The sequence below is a fragment of the Lissotriton vulgaris genome, chromosome 3_1 (genome assembly GCF_964263255.1).
Source record: "Lissotriton vulgaris chromosome 3_1, aLisVul1.2, whole genome shotgun sequence".
In the NCBI taxonomy this organism is placed as follows: domain Eukaryota; kingdom Metazoa; phylum Chordata; class Amphibia; order Caudata; family Salamandridae; genus Lissotriton; species Lissotriton vulgaris.
In genome coordinates, this window is record NC_141689.1 from 1,511,925,351 (window position 1) to 1,511,947,203 (window position 21,853).

Consider the following 21,853-nt stretch of genomic DNA (forward strand, 5'->3'; position numbering starts at 1 on the left):
CGTATAAAACTCACTTGGGATTTTGCAACACTACTCTCCTCCATAGACATTTGAGCACAGCGCTATATAGCAGGTCTAGAATTCAAGGGAGCGCTTCATACAAGACATTACCAGAGCCACCAAGTAGGATGCACTGTCAGACTGACCGAGATCCAGTACTGAAAAGGAACACAACCCGGTTTTCCATTACATAATGTGTTATGACACTACAGGGTCCATACAGCTGACAGACAACTTAGCACATGCACGTTCAAGAGGAAAACAAAGCAAGAGAGGGACAAAAATACAAAGAAAGTACGAGTGAGGTGGTATGGAAGCAGAATAATGGGTCTGGTGCGGTCGCAATGCAGCCAAAACACATCACAAGTCATCAACAAAACCATATCCAGACAGCCGTGCGCTCCATTCGGCTGGCACTTCTAACACGCTATCAAAGCAGGTTTGGAGGTACTGGTGCAAACCACACTGCTCATAGTCAAAGGAATACAAAGGTCAGAGCACGCCCTACATCACACTAAGATTTATTTATTATACTGAGCAGGTTGTCATATTAAAAGAGCTGTACTCAGTAGAGGTGGCAGAGCCAAATCATTAACATGGCAAGCCGAGCCAATGGCCTAGCTTGGCTCAGAGAGCCAGGTTAAGAAGAGCCTAGCATATACATATCTGACATGTCAATCATTTAATAAACAGCATATAAAAATATGACAAATAACTTTTCCAAACTCAAAAAGAATATTTGTTTAAATCATTGGAATGAGGTGCATGTACTAAAAGAGATAGTTCTGAAACAAAGTACGAAAAATTCCTTCCCTGCTCTGACAACACAATTTTAGAACTAAGATGCAACTGAGTTTCCGGTCAGTTTTAGGTTGTCTAGATTCTGATTATACTTGAGCAATATTCTATTAAATCAAACACAAAAGGTTTTTGAACAGTGCATATCAGGCATTTGAAGGCACTCATATGAGATAAGAATGCGGCGACTTCGTGAAATAAAATATTTAACTGAGATCACACAATTTTGTCAAGTGAAGAAGCTGGCGTTGATCCAAGGTTTTCGGTTTTATTTGAGTAATTCAGCCACTAGATGGTTATCTCTTTCTATGTCCTCTTTTGCATCAATGCTAATTCTTGGCGCAGGAGGTTAAGGCATGGATGGCAGGCAGAAGCCACATGAAGGATCGACTCATTTTGGGCTTGCTTGCCACAAGCTGAGCCAGAGGAAAGCATCTGGCTTGAGAATTCAGTGGCTCACCCCCCTCTAATTTGTAGGCGTCCTATGAGGAGAAAATGCAAGCAGGGAAAAAAAAATAGAATTCTTCAGTGGATGCTGTATTGATTTTAGGTCTCACCTACAGACAGCCTTTAACTGTCTGTTGTGCAAGTCTTAGGGGTCCATTATAATGTCTGTTGGAAAGGCTCTGATTCGAACCAGTCTTTCTGACTGATTTGGATAGCTTTCCAAACCACTGATTACGATGTTCAGAGAGCGTTCGGACTTTACGAGTCGGTTCCGAATGACACTCGGAGGAACCAAGTAGATTGGTGCGACTCATACAGGTCAACGGCCTGCATTTCCGACCGAGCGATTACGATGTCAGATTCGAACAGACTTTCCAATATGGTTGCTTAAGCATGGATCGGCTGTCGAACTAAGACTTTGGGGGCCTGTAGCAGGCCATATTCACCCGGAGCCTTCTGAATGGAGCAAGGAGTGGGACCCAAGGGACCACTATTTGCAACCATGCACAGTGTGGCAGGCACCACGCTTTTCCCCATCTACCCCTTTCTTCAATGGGAGCCTGTGTATTCGGTCGGAACACAGGCTCCTATTGAAGCCATGGAAGTCTGACCGAATCGTATTTAGAACAAATCGTAATCGATAGGTAGGACTCCCCGAATCCGATTCTGTTGAAAACCATTCCCAGACTGATTTGGTCGGAATGCTTTCCGAACGACATCGTAAACGACCCCTTATCGTGGACAATACCAATACTCACACTGAGCTTTGGGCCAGCCCACTGCTCACTACTGGCTGGCTTTCTTGTCACTCTAATTTATTTCCTTCTTACTCAATGGTTTTACTTCCTCTACTTGTGTCCGTTCCTCTCTTGCAGTATAGCTTCCTACCCATTATTTTAATTTGATGGCTTGTTTCCTTTCACTACTCGCCTTCAGTTAACTACTTTTTACTTTGGCTTAGAACGTGCTACAGTTCAGTACACTATGTGCTTTTTTCTCTCCTGCGTGCGCTGGTGTTCTTCTGCATTTACCATGATCACCATCTCTTCCCCTTTGATGCTCGTCGATTGCTTCCCTTCAGCTCAGCTATTTTTTTTTCTTTTTCTTAAATTTAAGCCCCCGACAACCATATTCCGTTTTTCCTTGCTGCAACATACACCCCGCCCTCAACTCCTCACTGTTTTTTAAATTCTTTATTTATATTCATTTAGTCACAAACTACAATCATGTTCACAGGAAAAATATGTCCGTGTACAATCTGTGACACTCATAAGCTTCGCATGTAAGGCACAATAAGGTATACCATAAAATATAGAAAACAGGATAGACAAATGGAAGTGGGGGCGGGTGAGGAGGAAATGATTATGCAGGATTTCCTATTTCAGACTAATATTCGTGCACTTCACAAAGATCTTAGCAATATTAAATTGAGAAACGGGTGACACAATGTTTATGAATATAAAGAACCCTGAACAACCTAGGATATATGGTTACAAACGTATATGCTGTAATGCAACAACTGTGAGAGGCGGAGGGGACCAGGTTTAGTCACCCATTGGCATAATTTCCACTGCGGTACAGGAAGTCTGCCAGCTTGACACAAATTTGGTGACACAATAATACAACCAACTCTCTGCCACAAACATGGAGTACTATTTGGTCCTTTCCCTTTTTTAGTGTCTGGCAGCTGCAAATTAAAGCCGGAATACTACTTTTGGCAAATGAAGGCCCCTTGTACATGTTGGACACCTAAGTACTACCTCCTGCAGACGAGGTTAAAAATACAGACTAAGAAATCTCGTGGGGAGTTAATGTGCTCCATCAGAGATGGCAAATGGGCGACTACATTTGCAACATGAATAGCAGAGAGCTGTTGCCCTTCTCTTCCAACACAGCAGTACGTTGCTCTAGGAGCACCCAAGGTAGCATTTATTACATTAAAGGCAGGAGTCGAATTGCCAGCTACAAACAAATCTGGCTCAGTAGCACATTTAGAAAACTGTGTGTTATTCAATATAAGCTTTCTTTTACTTAAAGAGGCCGCACCCCACACTGATACAAGTGGATACAATTGGACATAATATGAATACGGTGAGATCCAGATGGTAGAGGGTAGAGTCCTCACCAATCAGTCAGATGTTTGGAGGGTTCTACCATCAAACAGGAGACCTCAGTTAGATTGGTATAAAAAGTGGACCTGCAGTGGCAGGTATTGTCTTAGCCAATGTCGGTTTAATTACAGACGGCAAATTACTGCCATTTAGTGAAAACAGTGTAAAATAATAGAAATGCAACTTTTTTTGTGTAGGACAAGTATTGTATATGGGACTACACCACAATTTTCCTACCTGTCATAACAAAACAACCCCTTCTGACAGTAGGCACACTTGAGCCCAGTCATGAGGGGGGTACGGCAGGACGGTGTCCTTCCTTCAACCTTGTTTCCATTATACATTAATGATCTGGTAGCTCAGTCAGAGAAGTGCAACCATGACGCCCAAGCATAGCGTGCAGGAAGATCCCAGCCCTCCTGTTTGCAGACGACACCATACTAAAGCGACCTTTGACCCTATCACCAGGTAGGTCGCCACCTCAGCCGCCACAAGGTCCCCCTGTGCCGCTGTGTCCTCGCCTGAGACCGTTGCAGTCCTTTTTCCTCTGCCTCGGACTGAATTTCCTTTTTGTGCCTTTGTTTCTGCCTTTCCTTTTTGTCACCATCTACTGTTGGCCTTATTTTCGGCCTTATTGTCTGCTACTTTTTTGTGCCTTTGTTTCTGCCTTTCCTTTTGTCACCATCTACTGTTGGCCTTATTTCTGCTACTTCCCCCCAGTGCCTTGTGCCCTCTCCCCCACCCGCACCCCTCCCTCGCGATTCCCGCCGCTGCCTCCCTGCGGCCGCGCCCCCCTGGTGCCCCATTCGCCGCCCGCTCCCGCACCCCAGTTGCTCCTCCCTCCCATAGCCCTTCTTATGGAGCCTGTCCAGCGCCAGAACCCCTGGCCCCCGCCGGAACCAAGAAACCCGACGGAAGTACGACCCCACCACCCTCCAGGGACTCAACACCAGCCAGCCTGCTACCAAGCCACTCCAAAGCGCACCCATGGACACTTCTCCTGCCAAACCTGCAAATTCACCTGCGTCCGAACCTTTATCCCACCACCCAGACCAGGCAACAACAACAACCACCTCAAGTGCATACTACTCAACACCCGCTCCGTCTACAAGCACACCGTCGAACTCTGGGACCTCCTCGATACAACAGCACCAGACGTCGCCTTCCTCACAGAAACCTGGATGAACGCCTCCTCAGCCCCTGACATCGCCTTAGCCATCCCGGACGGCTACAAGATCACCCGAAAGGACAGCATCAACCAAACCGGAGGAGGAATCGCCATCACTCTACAGGAACACCACTGATGTCACGACCAACTCTGAAGATGCCCCCACCACCGCCGAACACCTACACTTCCAGATCCACACCGACCCCAAGACCACCCTCAGAGGAACCCTCATCTACAGACCCCCGGGCCTACGTACACAATTCAGTGAAGCCATCGCTGACTTCATCAGCCCACATGCCCTCGCGTCATCAGACTACATCCTCCTAGGGGACCTGAACTTCCACCTGGAGAACAACTATGACAACAACACCACCACCCTGCTCGACAACCTCCACCTGGAGAACAACAATGACAACAACACCACCACCCTGCTCGACAACCTCGGAATCAAGCAACTGGTGAACACCCCCACCCACCTCGCCGGCCACACGCTCAACCCCATCTTCTCTGCCAGCAGCCACGTTGCCTTCAGCCACTCCACTGGACTACACTGGACCGACCACATCTGCATCCACTTCACCTTTAAGAAGACCACATCCCACCACCACCCGCAACAGATCCCCCGTAGATGCTGGAACAAAGTCACCGTAGACCAGCTAACCACATCACTGAGCCAGAACCCACCAACTACCACCACTGACACCAACGACGCAGCCCGCAACCTCACACAGTGGATCGCCAACTGCGCCGAAGCCCTTGCACCGCTGAAGAACCCTCCAGGCAAGCCCGGCAACAGGAAAACAACATGGTTCACCGACGACCTCAAAGAATCAAAGAAATCCTGCTGAACCCTCGAGAAAACCTGGCGCCGCGAACAGACGACTGAAAACATGACAGCCCTCAAGAACGCCACCCGCAAACACCACCAGCTGATCCACACCACCAAAAAGACATTGCTCAAAGAACGGCTGGAAAACAACGCACACAACAGCACGGAACTCTTCAGCATCGTAAAAGAGCTCTCCAATCCCAACGCCAACAGCAACGACATCACACCATCGCAAGACCTCTGCAACTCCCTCGCCACGTTCTTTCACCGCAAGATCGCCGATATCCACAACAGCTTCGGCGCCCCGACTGCCCCCAGCCACCAAACCAACGTCCCCTACAACCACCCTCAGCGCTTGGACTCCCATCAGCACCGAAGACACCATCCACGCTATGAACACCATCCACTCCGGCTCTCCTTCCGACCCATGCCTTCACCACATCTTTAACAAAGCTGACACCATCATTGATCCTCACCTACGGAACGTCATAAACAACTCCCTCGCGTCCACCACCTTCCCAGAGAGCAGGAAGCACGCATGGATCAACGCCTACTGAAGAAACCCACTGCTGACCCTAAAGACCTCAAAAACTTCCACCCCACCTCTCTTCTTCCCTTCCCGGCGAAAGTGATCGAGAAGATCGTCAACAAACAGCTGACCGCATTCCTCGAGGCCAATAGATCCCTCGACCCACCCCAGTCCAGATTTCCAGCCAACCACAGCACCAAGACCGCCCTCATCGCAGCCACCGACGACATCAGGACCCTACTCGACAACAGGGAAACTACCGCCCTCATCCTCCTAGACCTCTCAGCCGCCTTTGATACAGTCTGCCATTGCACCCTAATAACCCGCCTCCACAACTCCGGGATCCAAGGTAAAGCCCTGGACTGGATCACCTTGTTCCTCCCCGACAGAACCCAGAGAGTCCGCCTCCCTCCCTTCCGCTCCCACCGAGATCATCTACGCAGTATCCCAAGGCTCATCGCTCAGCCCAACCCTCTTCAATATCTACATGAGCCCCCTCGCCACCATCGCACGCAAACACAACCTCAACATCATCTCATATGCCGACGACACCCAACTGATACTCTCCCTCACCTGAGACCCAGCCACTCCAACAAGGAATGAAAAACGTCGCTGAATGGATGAAACTCAGCCGCCTGAAACTGAACTCGGACAAGACGGAGGTCCTCATCCTCGGACCATCCCCATCCACCTGGGACGACTCCTGGTGGCCCACAGAACTGAGCTCCGCACCGACACCCACTGACCACGCACGCAACCTGGGATTCATCGTGGACTCCTCTTTCACGATGACCAAGCAAGTCAACGCCATCTCATCTTCATGCTTTAACACCCTGCGCATGCCCCGAAAGATGTTCCGGTGGATCCCTACCGGTACTAGGAAGACGGTCACACAGGCCCCCGTCACCAGCCGACAAGACTACAGGAAAGCCCTGTACGCAGGAACCACAGCCAAACTTCAGAAAAGACTGCAACGCATACAGAACGCACCCGCACGACTCGTCCTCAACATCCCCCGCTACAGCCACATATCAGCCTACCTGAGAGACCTGCACTGGCTCCCCGTGAACAAAAGGATCACGTTCAGGCTCCTCACCCACGCACACAAAGCGCTCCACGACTTAGGTCCCGAATACCTCAACAACCGCCTCATGTTCTACACTCCAGCACGCAAACTCCGCTCCGCCAGCCTCGCCCTCGCCACCGTCCCACGGATCCGCAGAACCACCGCCGGAAGATCATTCTCATACCTGGCGACCAAGATGTGGAACTCCCTCCCCGCCCACCTACGACGGACCCAGGACCACCTCACAATCAGGAAACACCTCAAGACCTGGCTCTTCGAGCAGTAGAGGCACTCCCCTCCCCCCCAGCGCCTTGAGACCCTCACGGGTGAGTAGCGCGCTCTACAAATGTATTGATTGATTGGTATGCAAATATTGGGTATTCAAAATCTCCTCGACCAGTTTGGTGTCTTCTGTGAGCAGAGAGGGCTGGAGATCAACCTCCAAAAGAACATGTATATGGTCTTTATTCCTAGCCACACAACCTACCCAAACCAGAATCTGAATGGTGCTTCCCTCGAGTATCTGGGTCTTATCCGGATGGAGAATTTTGACTGAAATGCACAGGAACTCCGCAAGAGGAAGTTGAAGCTTGAACATTATGCAGTGGCATTGTGATGGGTTTTAAGGGTTCCTGCTTTTGACTCATATCCATGGCCATGCAGATTTTCAACCTACAAGCACTTATAGGCTCATTATATGGAGAGAGCTATGGGGACATGAGAAGGTCACTGCTTTGGAGGTGTTTGAGAATCATTTTTTGCGAACTCTGACAAATATCCCTACTAGTACCCCACTCCTGCCACTATTGTTGGATCTTGGCCGTAGGTCTCTCGCCCTCAAAGCAGCTTTTATACCTCTGCTGTATTGAAGACAGGTATGGGCCTCTGTGGACGTGGATTTGGCCCTGTATCAGGCGGGATTGGAGGAGCTACTCAGGCATACTTAAGTTTCTAGGATCCCCCGTTTGGGTATAATATAATACCTAACAAAGCTGGGGTGTGAACATCTGTGGTCTAATCCAGGAGCTTTGACTGGTGTGAAAAAGCTGCTCTCAAGGGGAATTATTGGAGGCATATAGATGGAGAATTGAGATGGGGCAGGAATATGGGTGCTTTGACTCCAGCTTTCTTGGAATTCAGAGATACCTTCCTTATGGAAGAATACATTGACTCTATTGAAGCCCCATTGGCAAAAACCTTGTACATTACATTTTGTTTCGGGACCTTACCATTGCGTAAATTTACCGCTAAATAAGGGCAACCGGATACCAACCAAGATATAGCTTGCCCTTTGTCCCCAGACATTAACCAGATCTTATTATTTTGTCAACGTTATCATAATCATAGGAAGAAGCGTATTCTACCACTCTATCGAAATATGGGGATTAGGGGCTTTAGGATTGTTTCTAGAATCCTCAGATCCAATAAATCACCCTTGATCGTATTTGCTGTGCTCGGTTTTTCACTGGGAGCATGTTGAAACAGACAGGGCAGTGTAGGGCTATGAATATTGTATTGCGTTGGCCTTTGTTATTGGTAATGTGATCCATCAGAAAATAGTTTAACTACACCTTGCAACTTAGTGGCATTCTTAAATAAGGTGTTAATCTTCTATTGGAATCCCAAAGAACAAGTTATTTGGCTGTAGCCTGTTCAGAATAATATCATGATTATAAATGTTTACAGACCAGTTAAAAACAATTGTCTTGGTATTACGATCATGGGGAGTACCAGGGTATGGTTCGCCAGCCTAGCCTTTTCATGGAAAGAAGAACGTCTCATTACCTGTCCCTATCTCTTTTTTCACCGTTGCTTCCTGCTCTCTTCAGTCTGCCTTTCTCTCTTCTTCAATAAAAAATGCCACTTGGGGTTAGCTATATAAACTGCGATGTATAAAGGGCAATTGTGTCCTCCTATACTAACCCTGTAACAACTGTTTGCAAATGTTTTTCTTGTATAAAAATAATAAAAAATAAAAACGGGACAAATGTTTACAGATTATGCTACTATTTAAGAACTATTTATTAATGGTCTTTTATGATGTTTTTCAAAGACTGTTATTGGTTTTACCGCTTTTTAGAGTTCTTTTATGTGAATTGCATGTATGTGAACTTTTATGGCATTATTGCTGAATAAAGATTCTACTGTATAAACTGCATCAACATTTTATAAAGAAATAAAAAATTATTACACACAATTTTTTAAACTCCTATTTGGATAGGTTCTATTATTCTTGATTTCTTTAATAAATAGACATTGCCCCTACATAGATTTAGGTACCATGAATTGGTGTTCTTTAAATTATATTTTGTTGTACTGCTTGAACACTCAGGCTCCTGGGGGACTATAGCTTTGCCCTACTGCATATGGATATTGGGAGTGTGTCAATATTTTCTTTTAAATACATTTTCTTAATAAGTTAAAGATCAATATATAGAAATATTTATGTCTAGATGTAGGTTATATTTTGAAGTTTCGCAAAATGAAGGTTTGTACAGATTTAAGGTGGTTCGGCAATGGAGGGCCCACACTGCCCCATCAAACCTGATGCGGAAGTGTGTGGTCACTATAGACAATGGAAAAATTGACAGCTGTGGAGGAGGATAGGGTTTCCGGATTCAAAAGAATATGGGCCTCTTTTCATATACACATGAAAACCCGAGGTAGATTGGCATTGGTTCTGATCGCATCCCTAAATTTCTAGAGGCATTGGATTTATGTGATCCATGTTCCTCTTGAAAAACTCCAAGGGCCTAATTCTTGTTGCTCGTAATATTCCAACCGGTGCTTTAGCCCCTGGTTACGCTTGGGTCAAAATTACAGGTTTGAAGGTAACCTGCCAATATTGAACAGGGGAAAACATGCGATATTTACTGTATCAAGCGGAATCTGGTGCATTAAACCCCCCAAATCAGCAGGTTATTCCTCATGGACTTGTAATAGGTGTTATCACACCCGATAAATAACATAATTGGGAGCGGATGTAGCCTTACAGCTAGAGCGGTCGATCTCGAAGCTGGGGAACCGGGTTCAAATCTCAGCAACAAAGCTCAACATCCTGTGATTCTGGGCAAATGACTTAATCTCCCTGTGCCTAACAAAAATGAATGTGTCCATCTGTAACAAAACTTGTGCTCATGTAAAGCGCTCTGATACCTGATGTCTCTGGTCAAGTTTGTGCTATATAAAACTCTTCTAAAAAAAACTCTGGTATCGTTAAAATACCCGATAAATAATGCTTCAACTTGTAATCGGGCCCAATGGGGACTATTGAAACATTGAATTGGATTTACACTAGATATACACAGATGGTGGAGCATATAGCAGATAAGGAACATCTACTTTTGGGGACTACTGTAAGCAAAGTACATAAGCGGTACTGTACCCGGTGCAATGCATTCGCTGGAACGTTTGGTCATGGTTGCTATATATTATATGGAGGTTGACATCCCTAGGTTGGGACTAATATGTGGAGTTTGGGCTGTTCTGTCACTTTATGTTTTGTTATAGTTTGTTTCATTCAAATGAGGACTCTTTGCGGACAGAAAAAGTTCTCTTTGATATGATGCCTAAGGATAAAATGTGACTAGGACTGCGTCTGGCTTATATATATATTTTGCCTAGGGTCTAATGGCCACTATTTTCAAATCTGTACCGTAAACCAATGTCTTCTTCTGCCCCATTATTTGGTAATAAATACTGATCGCCTAACTAGCGTTGATGTGCCTAACTAGCGTTGATGATCGGACATCTGAGGACAGTTGGAAGTTGCAACAGTCCAGCTCAAACTTGGTCTCCTGGCTCTGGTCTAGGCTTGCTGTTGAAGACTAGTGTAACATACAATGTATGTAAAGTGCTAACTGTTCTATCTTCCTGGAAAATAATAAAAATAGGTTTAAAAAACGGTGTTCTCCAGAGGGAGTTTTATAACTCCAAGATCCACAACAAAAAATAAAAAGTTCAACATTTGACAGAATTTGTTAGATGGCTATGTTTCCACATAGCACCATTCCCTGCAAAATAGACAGTCTCCCTCATACAATTCAATGCCAGAGACTAACTGGACAAAACAATAACATGACGAAACATGAGAGAAATTTGGTGCTTCAATTAGACAGCCAACCATCAGGTGGAAGCATGTGGTACAAGCAACTGAAAACAGCAGTGAACACTGTCAGCATTGTTAGTACGCATTTATCTACCACTTACAATTTCCATCCTTCTCGATGAGAGAACTTTAAAAAGTCAGTAGTGCAAAAGTGCTTGACACTAACCATAAAGGATCTGTGCTATGTTTCAAATGGAAAAACTCATCCACTTCAGATCATACACTGTACCTTAAAAACATAAATGTCCCCTCCATATATGTAAGATTCATATACATTATATATTATCCCCCTTATACCCATGGATTCACAAGTCATGAAGTCGACTTGCCTCCACACGACGGCTGCTATTACACTGCATGAGGTTGCCACCTAGGACAAAGTTGGGATCCATAAAAGCAGTGGTTCTAGCACAGGACGTAAGAGCAGCGGTGCTAATGCAGGTTTCCTTGCTGAATTTATGTGCACAGCACCTCGAAGAGTCAAAGCCTGTGTACATGTGCATGCCATCCAACACAGACCACTAACCCTACTGATCATGTGATGGATCAATCAGCAAAGGCAGAAGAACACGCAACACTGAAAATACACATAATATTATGACCTTCGTCCGGCTGCATGAACATTCAAAGAGAACACCCCCCTTCCGAAGAGATCACACACTGTAAGAGATGGGATAAAAGAGCAATCTCACCTGTATGAGTGCGTATATGCTGGATGTAATTGTTCTTCCTGTCTGAGAAATAGTTGCACTCATGGCAGGAGTATACTTTCCGCGGGAAATGGTTCCTTAGATGTTTTTTCCAATGATATTCACTAACTGTATTGTACGTGCAAATGGGACAGCTGAACACCTTCTCGTTGTCACCCACTTGGTTGTGATGTTTCAAATGAGCCATATAGTGGTCGTATCGGCTAGTGTTGTACCCACACCGTTCACAGCGAATAGGTCCTTTCATTAAGTCCGACTCTTCTGGCGTGCCCGATTCAGCTTCCTTTGCCTGGGCTAGTTTTTCTGCATCTTCCTCTGCAATGAATTTCTGTGCGCTGTGAACCTTAATGTGAAGAACAAACTCTTCTTCTGATCCAGCCACGTACTGACACGGCTTGCAACGGAATGGCTTGCTCTTTGAATATTTGTTTTTCTCTTCAGTGAGCCCAGGGGGATCCGCAGTGCCCATTCTCTGATCTCCATCCACAATGCTCACGGTTGACGATTCTGAAATACTACAGGATCCATCTCTCTGATTTTCAGAATCCTCACTACACATTCGCTCATTTCCCTCACAATCAATCTCCATTGTGCACTGAGCCGTCAAACTGTCTCCTTCACTGTCTGAAAAACTACCATCTTGGACAGTGCTCAGTTCAGCCATTTGCTTTTCTTCTTCAACATGGTACTCGGAGCAGCTGCTCCCAATCTCACCAGTCAGGGCAACATCTGCCAGCATGAAGAGTTGAGGTGCTGCAAGCTCTGCTTTAGAAAGGTCGTACATGCCAGATGCCATGGTCATTCCCATGTCTGTATTGCCAACAAAGAAGCAATTACTCCCAGACTGGCTTAGCACCTGGGTAGCCATGATGGCAATTCTGCAATGAAAAAAGGAGATTAATTTCACTCAACTGTACAAAATCGAGAGTGGTACTTTGAATACTTTAATATGGTAATGTCGGCATATGGTTTTGAAAATACAACTTCCGATCACAAATCAACCTAGTATTAATCTAAGACCGTGTACGGTTGCATAGAATTCCCTAGCTGTTTCAAAATGTGCACCAACACAGTAGTTACAATGACGTTCGTAGTTAAATATTAAAGCAATGGATCCAATAGGACTATCACACTGTACTTCGCTGAAATAATGACAACATATTTACTTTCGTAGTATAATAGCGTAGACATCAAAGTGATGACCAGGAGGAGCAGCCAAACTATAGTGAGTATACAGAATAGAGACATATTTTGCATTGCCATACAGGTTTTGTCTCAATTAACTGTCCAAAAAGCAGACCGGGCCACTAGTACGGGGTCAGAAGGAGGGGCCAATTGAAATGTATACATTATCTAGTGTGCAATAGAGGATGAAATAGGGACCTCACAGACCTATATTTCAGGTTTGGTGTCTTCAGCATATCATAAGATTAACAAAGAAGAAAGAAAACAGGAGGAAGGCATGGTCAGTAGGGAGTAGAAACAGGAAGTTGCAAAGCCAACGCATGTGCACACAGACATTCACAAATGCACTTTACATGCATAGCTTACAAATGTTGTTTTATCATATTAAAGCCTGCCCTACTGACTTTATTACGGTCGGTAAAAACAATAGAAAAAAGTTTGCTTTCTGTGTATAATGCATATAGGAGTTGTAGACCTGAAAACGACTTCCTGGAAGATGGCAATATACACCCAACAGCCAAAAGCATGAAGTGAGGGAGCAATAATCTCATGCGGTGAGCCATAACATAGTTTTCAGGCCAAGACTTTGAAGCAGCTTTAAAGGACTCAGCAGACTGCTGCGTCTCCAACATGCATACACAGATGGGTTTTCGTCAGCTAGATTGATCCACTGATCTGTTAAAGACACTTACGTTTTGCTTCCACCCACCATAGCATGGCCAATGAGTCAACCTACTATACCCACTGGCTCCCTTCACTTTAGTGACTGCATAAAAGCATATTCATGTTGTCCACTTCCACCTAAAAATGTTCTATCTTTCCAGGGACAACCCTGGTTCAGTCTGTCTTTTTTTCTTTTTATATTAACTTCAAATACCAGTCGTTTATTTTGCCTGCCCTTTGGGTGCTCAGTTAGAAGACGACTTATTTTCTATCTCCCATTTAAAGTTGCTGTACTGAAGTGACATGATTTATTTCGGTCTCTTTCACAAAAGAATAATAAAATGCAAAGCACAACTGAAAGGCTTATTTATAAAACCTCACTAGTAAAACGGATGCATCAATTAATGTTCAACATAAATTGTTTTACTGTAAGCAATATGGCAGTCACGTTTAGGGGGCTGTATCTTTTTTTGTTATTTTTGGGGTATATGCTTCCAATGGGAAAAAAACTTTTCACTATGTAGCCAAGGCAAGACACATTCACTTTTCCAATGCTTTTTGAGCATTGACAGCAATACGACAAGCTGACAACTGTGCTGTCAGGTCAGGACTAAAATGAGACTGCAGCAGCAGGCACAATATCACGCAGATCATATTGTGTGGAGTTTGCTGGGATGTGGAGCAATGATACTCCAGTAAAATACCCATTTCCAAAAAAAGTAAACACCACAATTAGACTTCTGGAAAACACCATTAATAAGTAATAGTCAGATGGTCCAAATTATTGGAAGCGTTTAAGGCAAATGATCAGACCTTATTTTGGGGCCTGATTCCCAAAGGCTCTGAAGGTGGAACTCCCAGTAGGGATAGGTTCCTTGAAGCAAATGTTTGGGTCTCCTATTTTTCAAAGCTGTACTCCCCTAGTAATACTGAATTTACATTTATTACTGATAACCCAGGACCGAACCGTAGTGTTATACCTCTGTCTTTTAGTTTGGCAGAAACCACTGAAGCCATTAAAGCGATTAAACAGGGAAAGGCACCTGGACCGGATAGGATTCCGGGGGACGTATGGAAGCATGAAAACATGCAGTGGGCCCCATATGTTAACTGCCTTTGTAATGATATTGCCAAGGGTGCCCCTATCCAAGATATGTGGCGGGGCACTGAGATTGTAACAATTTTCATAAAGAGGGATCGCATGAATCCGGCCATGACGTTCTACAGACAGTATTTGCGAGGCAGGTTTTAAATAGGCTTGGTTCTTGGATTGAGGAGACCAACACCATAACCAAGTACCAAGCAGGTTTTAGAGAACGGATTAGTAAAATCGACCAGGTATTCAGATTTTTATGTATCTACTGGAAATACATAAAAATTAAGGGGGACATGTGTTCGTGGCCTTCGTTAACCTTAAGGCAGCCTTTGACCTGATCTCCAGGAACTTACTCTGGTCAAGACTAAGGGACCAGGGTATTCCTGAGGAAATTTTGGGACAGATTGTCAGGTTACATGAAGCTAATTTTGCTAGGGTGAGGTGGGGCCCAAACGGAGAACTGTCAGATCGAATTAATATAAATAGAGCTGTCAGGCAAGGATGCGTGCTGGCACCAACACTGTTCTCCTTGTATGTTAATGATATACCAGACACCCTCTTGGGCTGAGAGCATGGCTCTCCCAAGCTGGGTGGTCGCCATGTGCCCGCGTTGTTATTTGCAGATGACACCATTTTAATTTCACAGACACCCAAGGGATTTCAAACCTTATTAGATACCCTTCAGTCTTACTGTGAAGCTAAAGGACTGGAGATCAACTCGTCAAAAACCAAGTACATGGCGGTTAATCCCCATAAAACTTTTAAAAAGACATTAACTGTTAATGCGGAATCGATTGAACACGTTCTGAATTTTAATTATTTAGGTATTACAATTGACGCTAAACTGGAAAACCCAGATAGATAAAAGCAAAATGATCCTCTCACAAAATGTAGCACCAATAATAAGGCTTCAAAAGATTAGTTACCGTATTTTCTGGTGTATAAGACGACTGGGCGTATAAGACGACCCCCTACTTTTCCTTTTAAAATATAGGGTTTGGGCTATATTCGCTTGCTTATAAAATGACCCCGGCGTATAAGATGACCCCCAACTTTTGAAAAGATTTTCAAGTGTTAAAAAGTCGTCTTATGCGCCAGAAAATACGGTACTCGAAATCCGTCACTCCAGCTTTGAAGTTGTACAAGTACAAAGCACAATCGGCCACACTTTACAGGGCAGAGTTATGGGGCCATGTTGCCAAACATGCTTTTATGGTACAAGAGAACACCTTTCTCAGGAATATCCTAGCGATTCCACAGTGCACACCCCTACTTCCACTCACAATGGACCTGGATATTCATCGTGCTGATGACCATGCGGCTTTACAACCCCTGTTGTATTGGGTCTGCTTGTGGTCAACAGATGAATTAGTAGACTACAGAGAAGCCCTGAAAGAAATTATGAAAATAAAAAACAATACGAAATTGGCATGGCTAAACCATATCGAGGAGTGGCTGTTTAAGCTGGGGTTGAGCGATTACTGGATGGATCTTGAGGGTCTCACTTTGAGCTGCAAAAAATTGCTAAAGGAACGATACTGGGCATTTTTCTTACATTTAAAACTACACAACCCGGATTTGGGGGTTTTAACTCTTAAATATCTGACTATGAAGACAGAGAGTAGATTCGAACCCTTTATGGATGAGATTCTACCAGGCCTTGCCAAATCACTGTATTTAAAGTTCCGATATTGCAAATCAAAGCTAACACCGCAAGATCGGTATGTCATGAGGGTGATGTAGGGAAGGATGACCTGGCTAGATGTGAATTATGTAACAGCAATGCCAGAGACGATGAAGCACATTTACTATTCTTCTGTCCTGCTTACACATACCAGAGGAGAAAGTGGATTAAACCCATCTGCCGCCTCCTGGGATTTAGGCGCTACTGTGAGGCGGAAAGAATTCTTAGATCAGAAACAACTCAACCAATAGTTTTTAGTGTGAGCAGATACCTCTTTTCTGTGGCGATAGTACGGAAGAGACAGGGTCTTAAGCTGTAATGCCTTCTAGTTAGTTTTATATAATGCAATTGTCATAAATATTTGCACCTTTTATTCATTTTTCTATTTATAGGAAAAGGGAGTAATAATTCATATATAAACTAGGTTCTAATGAAATACTAATCTTTAATTTGTGATTGTAAATATCTTTTAGAATAATGAATTGCACTATGGTTTTAAATTTACAAATGTATTTATTGTTTTATAATCGCAAATCTCTTTGAATGAACCTCAATTGGTCTAAAATGAATTGTGGGAATAGGGGCCGGAATGGATAAATTGGTTCTGTTTTAATTACTGCATGTATGTCTTTTATGGTTACATTTTAACCGAAATAAAGATTTTGAAATGAAAGAATAGTCAGATAGTTAATTTCTGTGAACTCATATGTAGAAGAGCAAGAGTTACAAACCTATATAGAATATCAGATTTCACTTTTTATCGATATTTAATAGCCATTTTCTCACAATTGCAATGACTTCAAAGTGCAAGTAACATGATACACGTCTCTATATTTGACAATACAATAACTCCCACTCGGTATGCCACTCTTCATCACACTGTGTTGAGTACAGGGCACAAGTCCTACAAAAAGAAGTAGGGGGACTGATCAAGTAAGACAATATCAAAATGACCTCATGACGTCACGACATAGCGCTATAAAAGAAATAAAACAGTGCTATTTAAATTATTTGTGTACATACTGGGACAGACTAACCCATCTGACAGTCTTACAGTGTCTGCATTTATATACTGGGACAGAACAAAGGCAAAAGCATGCCTCTCCAAAGTATCTGTGAAGAGAACGCAAGCTGTGTGCCTTTATTTCCCTCTGTGGCATTTACATTTAAATGTAAGGTTCCAGGCAGCCCCAGTCAGCATATACAAACAAAAGGAGGCCGGATGGCCCCTTAACTTCGGCCCAACTGGAGGTGAAAAAAGGCTCCCTGCATGCTGCTGCTGTGAATGTAACGCAGGCAACGTGCAGGTGAACGTGTTCTGGTGTCTAAAAATTACACCGGGACAAGTTCAGCATATTTCTGTGGGGCCCATCTTCTTGGCAGGGTGAAGGCGTCCACCCTCTGAAAAGGAGGGGGGGGCGCATGTACCTGCGTGTACCCCTGACTCGAGCCCTGGTTGGGTAACTCCGATTTCGGAACATCACAAAAGATCGGCCTCGTCTCCTGTAGTCAAGGAACTCTGTGGTAGTGACACAACCTGATATTGCAGTTGATCCTACCCTTGAATGGCCATGTATTTTTTAAACACCATACATATGGATCACGGGGAATAGGTTAGATTGACGTGGCTCTCTTTTTTCACACTGTTCCAAGAATCTTGGATGCAGCCAACTTTATTAACCTACTCCGACAAGGAAATCTGCAATCGGTCATTGTTAAGATGAACAGACATGATGGGTCTACCTAACGTAAAGATCTTAAAGTCAGCAAACACTACTTTAATGCAGCTCCCCATGCAAGAAAAAATGGCATGAGATTCAATGATGTGCAGGTTCAGTGAGTCAACCTGTGCATACTGTATAAGAGCTGGAGCCAACTTCGGATACATGGGGGCTATTCTGGACTTGCTCCAGTGAAGAGTCAGACTATAAGGCAAGGCATGCTCTTTTCAGCACCAAAAACATGTCAAACTCAGGCAAAGGGAGTAAGAGGCATGAGAGGCCTTCAGCCAGAGCACATAGGCTGTGTTGCTATCTCGGCAGGCAGTGGACAAGACTGTCATGGTTGGCTTAGGCCAACGGCAGAATGTCAACTTATGGACCGCCATCATGAACTGCACTGAGAAGGCAGGTTACTCATATGCAAGTGTACTAGTGCCAGGCTCCATTGTGGCTGTTTATTTGATCATATGAGGGTGTAGCTTTCGTGATTTTAGATGACCTACTTGCTTACCAAAGGGTCTGCTACCAAGGCTTTGTAGAGTGACAACTCTATAAGGATGGAGTAAAATCGTATAAGCAGTTTAACCTCAAATGATGCCTGCTTCAAAAGCGAAATCTATTGTAGCTAACCCGGTGGCTTAGAATAGTAGTTAGGGCCATGGTCACCCATCCTCAGTCAGTCGTGTCACTTATACTTGACAGTGACTTCAAAATCCTGTATGCAAGCTCTCCTGCGGAGTGATGTAACAGTGAAGTACTGACCACTGGATCAACTTCTTGTAAGGACATGAATTATTTTTCAAACCACGAAGTTAAAACTAGTCTTATTGGAGTTTGCTGTTTTCTGGACGATAATTAGGAGCTATGGAAATGCAAAACAGATACTACAAACATTAGTTTAGCGCATGCACAGACACCCGGGCTGTTGAGAGTTGTCGGGCACAAGCTGAGGGGTCTGAAGCAAGTTCACATGCATCGCCGCTGTACCCACAACACGCAACATAGCAAACTTTCTTGGCCAGTCAAATCCGACATGTCACCAACACAATATTGCATGCTTGTACTGAGTATAACTCTTAAAAGCCAGAGAAGCTGTGGCCTATCATATTACATAGTGTCAAATATTAACATATTACACCCCTAGTGTAATAATACATGAAGAGTTTGCATAGCGTTGTTATGCAAGTCGTTTTGTTGGACATGCAATCAGTAAAACGATCTAACGCTGAAAATAACCAGCCCACGCTGTGTAAAACCACAAAAAAATTAACCTAATTTATTAAAAATATAATTTCACGTCTGATCGGTGAAAAAGTGGCTCTTAATTGTGACAAATCCTAATTTATGGAGTGAGTTGGTTAGAGTTTGCTAGTGGTGGAGATGAATAATTCTTCTAAAAAAAATACTTGTTGGCAGACAAAGTCTTTACAAATAAAAAAAACTGCCGCTAATAACTCCTGTGGTCGTATTTTACTAAGGCCTTGAGATGCCCTCTCTCTCGTGATTAGGCCTAAATCATGTCATAACTATCACGAAGTGGAGTGCCCAGGGAGTAAACAGCAGCGCCTTTATCATGCTCAGTGGAGCAGCAGGAAGCAGCGCCTGGTGCTGAAATGTGGGAACGGACACAGCAAGACGCCCTCCGGCGCGGGGGGCAGGGTCACAGCCCCTCACATGGAGAGGATCAGACCCCTGCCGAGGAGGCCGGGCGGTACCACCGACTCCCGGGCTACGAGAGCTGCATCCGGCCATTTTCTGAAAACCACCAATACAGGGGCCGGGGAACTGCACTCGCGAGAGTCAAACAAAGTTAAGCGGGGCGCTTCGGGGGACTCCGCCAGTGCTCCCTGCCAGCGCCACCGCTGGTGAGGGCTGAGTAGAGTTGGGAAGTCGAACTCGGCGAGGAATCTTTCAAAACAAGTTCGAAGCGAACAAAAGTTTTGAAAGAGACGGCGGGGGAGCAGCTGCACCCCCCGCGGAACTCCCCCCACAACCCCCGGGCCTCTGCCCACTGTAGACTTCTTATCCGGCTCGGCAAGTCCCCCCTCAAACACTGAGATTTCGGGTGCGCTAGCCCGCACCACCCCCTCGCTCCTCCTGGCCGTGGTGCTGATCGCGCTTCCGGCCCTTCCCCCCCGCGCGCTGATCAGCCCTGGACAGCGCCTCTCCCGGGCCAAGCACCGGCAGGGCCCCCCACTTCCGCACCCCTCCCAGAGTGGCCTCTCACCCCCGGGCGGGTCGCCTCGCTCCGGCTCCGACCCCTCTCAGCTCTCCGAAAACTCCGGCCGACGCCACATTCCAGCACAGGCCGACGCGCTCCCCGCACCTCCAGCGGGAGTCAGCGCGCGCGCTCCCCGGCACACTGCTGCCTCCAGCGCGCGCGCTCTCCTCACTCACCAGCGTGCGGCGTCCCCCTGTGTGTCGATGTGCGCAGGCTCGGAACGCTCGCACAGTCTCGCGCTTCGTTCTATCGGCACGCGCGCTCTCGGTCGCGAGGCAGCGCCGAGCTACGTGTTAAGAGTAAGAGTTGCTGCGGCGTGACTGAGCGCGCGCGTCCGCGCAGCCCCCTAACCCCTCCTCCTCCACCTTGGACGAGGGAGGCGGGAGGAGGAGGCTCCAGGGCGCTGTCCAGACAGCTCTAGTACAACACGAGCCGACTGATGCGGAGCGAGCACACCGTGGGGCACCCGCACCCAGGGCAGTTTGGACCCTACCCTTAACTCCCGAAGCTGAGCATGTGCCACCCGGAGAGTAGGTTTAGCGGACTATAGGCTTGCCCGTCACTGCTTCAAGTCCTACGTGCGAAGTGAAGCCGGAGCAGGCCCACTCGAAGTTAGTTATCAAGAAACAGCAGGCGACAGCCACCAGCGGCTCCGATTCAGACACGAGGCTCTCACCCCCACCCAGTATGAAGGTCATCCGGACTCGTTTCTCCAGACACTGCTCTGCTAGGCGTGTGCGAGAAAAAGAAAACCCAACTTAAATTAGACGGGGCCATTTTGTAAATGCAGAGATAACCGAGAAAGCTCTAACCTGGAAGTCCACGCACAGCCAGCCTTCTTTACTTTAGTAATCCGAGCACACTGGCGCTGGTTAAATATCACAAAATGAGTTACACCAGCCAGACAAACTTTTGACTGTTTGGCACTTAGCACGAGTTGTAATGCTGAATGTATGTACCCTTATTCCCAGCGGTCACAATGAATGTACGCAGTTCAAAAAAATCTGGTCGTTTTTATTGTGATAATTTTTGTTCGAATTAAAACTATCTGTTTCTACCTTTTACGGACGATTGATTTACCCCTCCCTTGCGCATTTCTTGGTTAGCCTGTTTAAGAATGATTATTTGTTAAATATTTATTGACAAACATGCCCTGTAATTACTGTTTTTAATCCAAGAAGTACTAATTTACGGAAGGAACATAAGTCTGTTTCTTTTAAACCAACGTTCAGGGTGGGCTATTATTTTAAAGTAAACCAAACCTTCAACATCGTCCCTATTTTAGAAATGTGCACTTGGATTCTGCAAAAAGTGACCAGCAAGACTGCCCTCAACTTCCCAATGTTGGAGGGATGTCGACGTGGAAGGCAGTTTACGAGGGCAAACGCAAGTTAAATCGTTTGGTTAATTAGAATGGATCATTTCTCAAAGGCGAGGAGCTTTTCTCTTGCCTGTAAAGAGAAACAAATGCATATAGTTTAAACGACACTATTATAGATGGTTGAAAGCAACAATAT

General features: G+C 45.3%; 1 protein-coding gene across 1 annotated transcript in view; it reads right to left on the reverse strand.

Annotated features, from left to right (window-relative positions):
- REST (RE1 silencing transcription factor) overlaps nt 1-20,466 on the reverse strand; it is a 37,331-nt gene extending 16,865 nt beyond the window's left edge. The window contains exons 1-2 of the mRNA XM_086961978.1: nt 20,343-20,466; nt 11,749-12,644 (exon numbers count right to left, since the gene is read on the reverse strand). Of these exons, the coding sequence (XP_086818104.1) occupies nt 11,749-12,634 (886 nt within the window). The 5' untranslated portion in view covers nt 12,635-12,644; nt 20,343-20,466. The remainder of the gene's footprint in view (nt 1-11,748; nt 12,645-20,342) is intronic.
- Nucleotides 20,467-21,853: the final 1,387 nt, after the last annotated feature.